Source organism: Macrosteles quadrilineatus, unplaced genomic scaffold (genome assembly GCF_028750875.1).
Source record: "Macrosteles quadrilineatus isolate MER2022 unplaced genomic scaffold, UCM_ALF_1.0 Scaffold_8__2_contigs__length_117827958, whole genome shotgun sequence".
NCBI classification, from domain to species: Eukaryota; Metazoa; Arthropoda; class Insecta; order Hemiptera; family Cicadellidae; genus Macrosteles; species Macrosteles quadrilineatus.
In genome coordinates, this window is record NW_026542601.1 from 65093150 (window position 1) to 65101392 (window position 8243).

Genomic DNA, 8243 nt, shown 5'->3' on the forward strand with positions numbered 1-8243 from the left:
TTAAACATTAGCTAGTAACAAAATCGTTATGTAAATAGTTCCCTCACTCTCACAATGTTAAGACATTTCAATGACGTAGAAACACAACAAGTGGACAAATATTGTAGTTTGCTGTGTTGAAAGGACAAATCACACAACCATTGATGCCGTGAACATTTGTATGAGTATAGAAAGTAGAAAATGAATGGACTAAGTTAATTTAATTTCAACCAAATTCTTTTGAAATTACCATTTAAGTTGATCGTGGCAAAATAATATAAAACTTACTTTTTGGTACTTTAAAGAATGAGTGTTTTAAATAGGTGTGATGTCTATCTAAATCCCATGCTATCATATAGCATGAAGATACGGTAGTGAAATAAGCGACAATATATTAGTTTCTTCATTTATTGCTATTTCACCCATTAACCATTAAAAAAATTACGCACAGATCAATTAAAATGCTTAACTTATGGACAATCTTATTGCTATCACGTTGCGTAGTTAAATGCTATCAAAATAAATAATTCTATTTAATCAAACAAACAACATTTATTTATCACACAAAATTGCTTACTATTAACATCCACAATCTGCTGAACATATTGAGCCTACTAAATATATTCTCTACACAATCGTAGACCTGGTGTAAGCAGTTACCATTTGAGGTAAAATGGTTTGATTAAAGAAAATTTCTAGTTCTAATTTTAACGGAGAATTTTTTAAAGGGATCCACAAAGAAGGAATTAAATCTGAAATTTTTTTAAAAACATTTTGGTAAAAATCCAATGAGACAGATGGAAATTTGCTTAGTCTGTTTGGGGTATTTTGAATTTTTTATACCAAATGACAAATGTAGAATACAGCCTTCCAATGAAAAGTGATCAAAGTTTTAGAAAATACAAGAACACAACTTGAAATTGGCCCTTTTCTTATTTTATATTAAGCCAATGTACATTCAGTTAAAACCAATCAAAAATAAACTTTACCCTCCCAACAAAAATCAATAGCAAAGCATTTGTAAAAAAAAAAAAAACTAAAACAACTCTTATGGGACCCTTAGTTTGTAATTTTCTTTGACATCAGCAACCATTCCCCAAGATAAGAAAATTACATCATGATTATGGTTTTTATTTTTCCTGGATCAGTTCAGCTTTTTCACGAATCAAGTTTTGCTCAAGAAGTAACTATAGGTCGGCCGCTTAGAAAACGACCTCCTCCAGCATTGGTTTAGCATCAGCGCGCAGGTTGTTTTCTAAGCGGCCGAACTATAGAAGTGAAAATCTACTCATAAATTTGTTTTTCTTACTAATATTTGGTTGCACAGTTTTGTCAGTTTTTTTCATTATATTTCGCCCCATCAATTTTTTAAGGAAAAAAATATGCTAAATTAAATTAACCACTAGTTACAACATAAATTACAGTGACAAGTGATTTAAAGTACGAATTTAGGATAATTTGACTTTGATCCTTATCATTTTGGAGACAAATCCATAGAAATTAGAGAGCAGTTGAAAAAAATAGTCTGGTTCGGCTGGGATTCAGTAAGGAATAGTGAGCATTGTCCTTAAATTAGGTTCTCCGCTGAGCTACCGTCACAGCCACGCAAGCTATATCAAATCCGAGTCCAACATCATGAAACGTTCCTTTTGAAAAAAAGTGAGTTCCCTTCAATTAACTAACTGTTTTCCCCGGTTAATAAGAGTGGCCTGGCTAGAAGTATTGGATGACATGAGAAACATGGCATTAGTTTCGGATTTGATCTAACTTCCTTTGTTGCGACGAAACTCAATGCAGACCTTAATTTACTGATAACTTCTCGTTTTCGGTAATTTAGACTATGTAAGGTAAATGTGGAAGGTTATAATGTATCATCATTTCATAGAATGGCTAGTATTTCACAGAATGTTTTCATCAGAACACACCAAACTATTTGTTCAAACTGTACAGAGCTCGAAACATTTCAAAAAGATTTGATAAAAAATAACTCTAGTTTGTGCTACGTCCCTGGCGCAAGTCTTCTTCATTCGTAGAAATCAATATATAACTGTTGGCAAATATTGCTGCAAGGAGGAACTTAATTGACTAGAACATACATGAAAGTGCTTTAGCGTCTGTAGCAATTTCAGTCTTGATTAGTTCATGAGAGAGGTGGCTCAGAGGGTGGTTGTGGTGGAGGGGAGGACGGAGGCTTGCCAGGGTAGAGATTGGCCTGGAGATCGAACCCTGGGGGCATAGACATGGGGCCTTGTGCCTGGAAATGAGGAATAACAATTAATACTTTTACTTGAAATGGCGACCATACACTAGGTATATAAATGAATGGAGATGAGTGGCGCGAATTGTAGTCTTGTTACTGACTAAGGCCGACATTTTCCTTAGACATAACAGTTAATCAATTATAAAGGTATGTGAAGAAACCAATTTGATTTGGTCACATTGCTGAATTCTTTTTTAAGTTTTATTGCTTTAAAGAGAGAGAAGATCGTTACCTGAAGATACGCTATGAGTCTGCGAAGTTCATCCAAAGCATTGGCCTGCATCAGAATATAGTTCTTGGCGAGTAGAAGCGTTGCTATCTTTGATAGTTTGCGGACGGATGGGGAGTGAGCGTATGGAATGACGCTGCGAAGTTCGTCTAAAGCATCGTTCAAGTCATGCATCCTCCGTCGTTCCCGAGCGTTAATGTTGAGGCGGACTGACTTTCCTTGACGGTTTTTCGGTTTACCTCCAAGACCTGACGAGCTGCTACCAGGCCCACCAAGATGGTTTGGAGTCAGTCTGAAACATATGAGAATTAATTTCCAACTGATCTCTTTTGAATTTTGAATGAGCAGAGCTAAAAATTCAACTTAATTTGAATTATTATAAAACTTTTGATTTGCGAGAATTCATGGAATAAGATCATCATTTTGCAATAGATCAAGGTATGAAGATGAATGTTTCAAACCTTTAAATGTGGTGACTATTAATAGTTTTTATAGGAGATGGTTTGATTTTAAATAAGAATAAATAAGTTAAAATATAAATCTGATAGAATAATATTACACAAATGATTCCATAATAATACAATCCACAATTGATTCCATACAGTATGAAGAGAAGAGCATTAAACGTTTCTGTCTCGATGAATGAAATGATTTGGTACTGGTTTGGGTGTTTACCTGTGAGAGTGATGGGGACTAGGCTCAGGAGTGTTCTCATCTGAAGGAGGTCCAGGGGGGTAGTAGTAGCCCCCCAGTCCCATGGCCCCCAGCGGGGTACGACGCCCAGGGACTTGGCTGGACTCACTGGAAAAGTATGTTCCACTCTCCATCTAAAAAAAAAATCCAAACATATACAGTACCTACAATAACAACTTTATATTTATTATATTTTTTTTTGTGTACGCCCATAGTCAATTTTTTATTCTGAAAGGGCGACCATCCAATTGTTAGTTGTTGGTCCTGTGAGAGCATAGATCACAATTCTAAAAATAGTTGATGATTTTGAATTAAAAGAACTTTAATCCTCTTTATTTTATCCAAGAGCTTCTGGAAATTCTGCTGAAGTAGGTCATGCTACTTTTACTTTCTCCCCCTACACCATAGTATATGGAGAAAAGTATTGTTTTCGTCAAAATTTTCGAGTTTGAGTTTTGAGTGGATATATCCGTTTTGGGCGCCCCTAGACCCAAAAAAGTAGTTTTCGAAGTGATGTCTGTGTGTGTGTTTTTTTTTGAAATTTTGATTTTTAATGGGTTTCCCATAAAAACCATAAAATAACGAAAAAATCTGATTTTATAAAAAATGGCTTGAACAATTTTTGATAAAAATGTAGTATGTTGTAGCCCTTTGAATTCTGAACAAAATGGTTTCACTACCATTTCTGTAAAAATGACGGTTCAAAAGTTATAGTAAATTATGTTATTTTCCCATAAAACCCCCATAAAATAATGAAAATAGGATATTAGAAAAAAAGCCGGGTTTTATTTAACTTAGTATGCTATGGTCCTTAAAATTCACGTTTTTCTCGTTTATTGAAATTTTGATTTTCAATGGGGATTTTCCCGTAAAACCCCATAAAATAATAGAAAAATCGGATTTTATAAAAAATGGCCCGAACGATAAAAAAAAGTATGTTATAGTCCTTTTTATTCTGAACAAAATGGTACAAATCCCATTTACGTAAAAATTATGGTTCAAAAGTTATTGTAACTTTATGTTACTTTTCCATAAAATAACAACGAAAATCAGATTTTTGGAGAAATGCTGGTTTTGTTTAAAACTAATATGTTATGGTCCTTATGATTCAAAAAAATAGTACAACACACCATTGCTGTAACAATTAATTACGGGTCAAAAGTTATTGCAACTTTTGTGTATTTTTTGCATGTGTGTGCGTTTTGAGTTTTTAACGACAAGGCCCATTCCAGTCTACTGGTCGGCTGCTTTCTTCAAGGTATCAACTATAAAATTTATTTTACTCTCGCCCCGCTTACCCATGCATGATAAAGGTTGTTGACGAGCTTATGGGAGAAAGTATGTGTCAGAATGCTGATACCGTTTATTTATTTATTCTCGTGGAATTCTGTTTTCTGATATTTTACATTTGGTTTGAAGACGATTTTAACCAACACACTTTCCTATTATTTTTAAGTTATGCTTTATTTTATAGTAATTACCTAAGTTACATGATTTACATGATGTGGTTTTTTTTCTGGCGATGTCCATAGTTAAATCGATTGATTAAAATTAAAAATTTACTATTAAAATGTTTTTAAATTTATGTTTTGGTGCAAATTTTAACTCTGTTTATCACCAACTTAACACTATTATACCTGATCGGTTACCAAATTTTTTATGTAGTTTGTTGATCGGTTAAACATTTTACCAGCCTAAAAAACTATACTTTCAGAGAATGGCAATATTTTAAGTTCTATGCTATTTCATGCCAATTAATAATGATCTGTCCTATTTTGCCTCATCAAAGATAAAGAAAAACTATCGACTTACAACTAAACGTCATGCTCTTCAGTATAGTTTTGCGGGAACAATCAGCTCGTTTGGGCAACATTTGTGTCAGTTCGAGGGACAATAGCCTCTCCCACACTACGGTCCATGATCTACCCCATGATGCGGTATCGATTTTCACTTTAGTTCCAATTGTCCTCAGACCCCTACTTGGACAAAGGACACATCGCGGGGGGGGGGGAAGACTGCCCTGATGGCAGATTCGAGACGGCAGTTAACAAAATCAGTGTGCTCGCCAGCTCGATCATGAGAAAAGTCAGCAAATTTTCGGTGGTTCGAAACTGGACCCAGCTGTTCTTGACAATTGGGGTTTTAATAAATAGTCCACCTAAACATAAGCACCGGGCATCCTAATCAGCGTCGTAAAAGTCGAGTATAATCGTCATTTTGTTGTTTCTGGACCGTCCTTTGTTGAAGATTCTTAATTTTTTTCCCTCGAAAGTGACCAAAGCAAACTGAAGGAATGATGCGTTAGTGACGAAATACGAGTACATGGTCAGAAATAAATACTAAAACACTTGGATAATATCATATTATCATCTGTTGTCTGGTAGAGGGAGTTAATATTAATGATAACTCTGGTTCCATATCCTTAAAGAAAAACCTCAAATCGTATTTGGATCTTGTCAGAGAACTGCCATCTTTGATTGTAAACCGTAGGCTTACAAAATTTTCACCAGTGGGAGGGAGATTAATTATTTTTTATTTGATACAAGTATAAGTTTGTCTTTTACAGAGAGCCAGTAACATTCATACTTCGAAGGGGGGCTACTTGTGCAGCAATTTCGATTCCTTTCCTTACGTCGGACACGGACATCATTCTGTACTTCTGTCCTAATTGATTCATCTCGCTGTGAAATCTTGCCATGAGGATTATGTCAAACTTGACAATTATTGTTATGCGAATGAGTGTCCATTGCCTCACCGTACCTAACACATAGCAGAGTTGACATGTATAGTATCTCTTTGATATTTTGTGCATGGAGTAGACCATAACTGTAGTGAATCTGGCTATTGATCTTGAACAGTAGGGGACCACCACGTTCATAATGGATACAGAATAATAAGTAACAAATAATGCAAATTAGGTGAGATGCGACGGCACTGTTGTATTTCCGAATGCTATCTATGTAGTGAGGTTTAGATGCGTTGTTATATCGTTCATCAAAATTGTATACAAAGTGTGATGAGATCTGATTTGAAGGAGCTCAACCTTCCTATTAAGTCAGCAGCTACTGAAAAGGCAACCACTTTAGTGCAAATAACCTCACAGTTGAATTGCAGTGTTTTACAAAAAATTTCATCCGAGAGCAAGTGGGCCAATGTCCAAATAGGCCACTGTTGTATACTGTATATGTAATCTTTATACTGTCGAGAGCACAATTTAGGGAAGACTTTCGTGATCGGATGCTGTGCGTCACGACAGGAACACAATTAACTTCTTCAGAAGACGATTCTCTGTGGGTTCAAAAGAAAATCAAGCCAGTTTATGAATTTAACGATCCAAATGCATTCAATTGATCTGGACCTTTTCATAGTTTACGAGCTGGAACAGTTTTATATGTAGCTGGGTAACCTTTTTGGTATTTTAAGGCTACTGTTCGATGCAATTTAGATGTTTTTTTATGTGGTTTCTGCCAAGTATCGCTGGTAAACCTGGCACATTCTGTTTGCTAATATATATATTTAGATGTTACTCAAATGTCCTCTAAAAGTTCCAGTTCTAATTAGTATATATATTATGGTTCCTCTTAGCTGAATGTATTTAGTTTCTACGCCCAGCCGTTCCCTTAAATTAGTGGGGACAAGTCATCATACTACAAAAGTCGATCGGTTTGACAGAAAACAGGTAATTTAAACCTATATTAGTTTATTCAGATGATCTAGAGGCCATTCCATCATGAAGTTTTTTTTCTCTATAAGAATAATATGCGATGGGACATTTAAATGGCGCTCGGCGCTGGGGCAGAGCCTTGAGGGAATTTACCTCGCTTCTCTTTTGATGGCTCATCTATACAGACCAAGACATTGTTTAGGCACATCTACCAAGTTCCTAAGCCCAGCCGTTCTTTCAAATTAGTGGACAAAAAAATACATCAGATGTTAAACCATACCTTGCAAAAAGAACTACAAAATTCCACTGGCGTGAATTCTGCAAACACACTATCCAACCATAATATCAATTACTAATAAACCACAAAGCTGTATGTCTTAACAATAAATACAATGCAATAATGATAAATCTGTAAGAATAACAGACACAAGAATATACCACAATAGCTTAAATTTAGGTGAAATTCGTAATAGAACAAAGGCAAATTGTAAAATTATGTCTCTTTAGGTAGGGTATATGATTTTGCTGTTCAAATTCGGGTACCTTACACGTGATCAAGAGTGTGTTTGTAATAATTTAATCAAGTTTTGTTAAAACAACAAAGGGAAGATTTAAAAACTGAGTCGATAACATTAGAAAATAGAACCGAGGTCCCAGTCTTGCGTTTAGAAAAACCTATTTGCAATCAGAATCGAAATTGATACAGTAAAGCAATGTAATTTAAATTGAGAATTACGAAAATCAATTCAATATTTTATTAAAACATTCTGCATTTGATACATATACAATTAAATAATTTATTTTGTACAGGTGATGCTACAATCATGGGGCATCTACTCAATGTTACAATACAGATTTCTTAACAATACAAGACATACAACTTTAAACTGTCAACACAAAAAACTCCACTCTTAGAATTTCTATTGATACATCGTACAGCAAATTAACTACTAAACTAATTTATATTATAGGAAAAGCAAAATAAATCCCTACCTTACGAGCGTGCACCACAAACAATGTTACGGACAGCAGTAGAGCTGGGGTAGCTTGCCAAGTCTTGCCAACCTAACTTCCGCAACAAACACTGCAAGTCCATCCACACTAAACTCAGTAGAAAAACTATATTTATCAGTTAAAACACTTTAAATTTGCTGTGAGACATCCTATGTGCCAGGGTTGTTTGATGTTTGGATGCTTAGTTCCGTCGGTCGCCGCTAGATGGGAGGGTTGTTTGAACATATGGCGTGGTCCAGGGACAGAGACGGTTGCTAGGCAACGCTACCCTCTCTCCCACCCACCGCCCATCTCACCCTGCGATCGTCAATATCTTGTTATAACAAGTGTTTCCCCTGAATTGAGCATTTGCAATTGTTTGCGGTGAGCTGGGTTCTGCAACAAGCTCGAGTAGTTACTTCAAC

The 8243-nt window shown here is 35.4% G+C and overlaps 1 protein-coding gene across 1 annotated transcript; it reads right to left on the reverse strand.

The window, feature by feature from the left end:
• Positions 1–971: 971 nt before the first annotated feature.
• Positions 972–8025, reverse strand: LOC129000707 (class E basic helix-loop-helix protein 22-like). The gene is made up of 4 exons (XM_054427671.1): positions 7819–8025; positions 3144–3295; positions 2472–2760; positions 972–2233 (listed from the first exon to the last, which is right to left on the reverse strand). Exons 2-4 carry the CDS (start codon positions 3293–3295, stop codon positions 2120–2122), a joined length of 555 nt encoding a protein of 184 aa, XP_054283646.1. The 5' UTR covers positions 7819–8025; the 3' UTR covers positions 972–2119.
• Between the last annotated feature and the right edge of the window lie 218 nt (positions 8026–8243).

Bases quoted from the DNA above. Each gene is read 5' to 3' on its own strand.
- LOC129000707 (XM_054427671.1), bottom strand. From the start codon at position 3,295: ATGGAGAGTGGAACATACTTTTCCAGTGAGTCCAGCCAAGTCCCTGGG. The intron at 2,761-3,143 runs GTAAACACCCAA...CATATGTTTCAG, and splicing joins AGTCCCCATCACTCTCACAG to ACTGACTCCAAACCATCTTG. The intron at 2,234-2,471 runs GTAACGATCTTC...CCTCATTTCCAG, and splicing joins GACTCATAGCGTATCTTCAG to GCACAAGGCCCCATGTCTAT.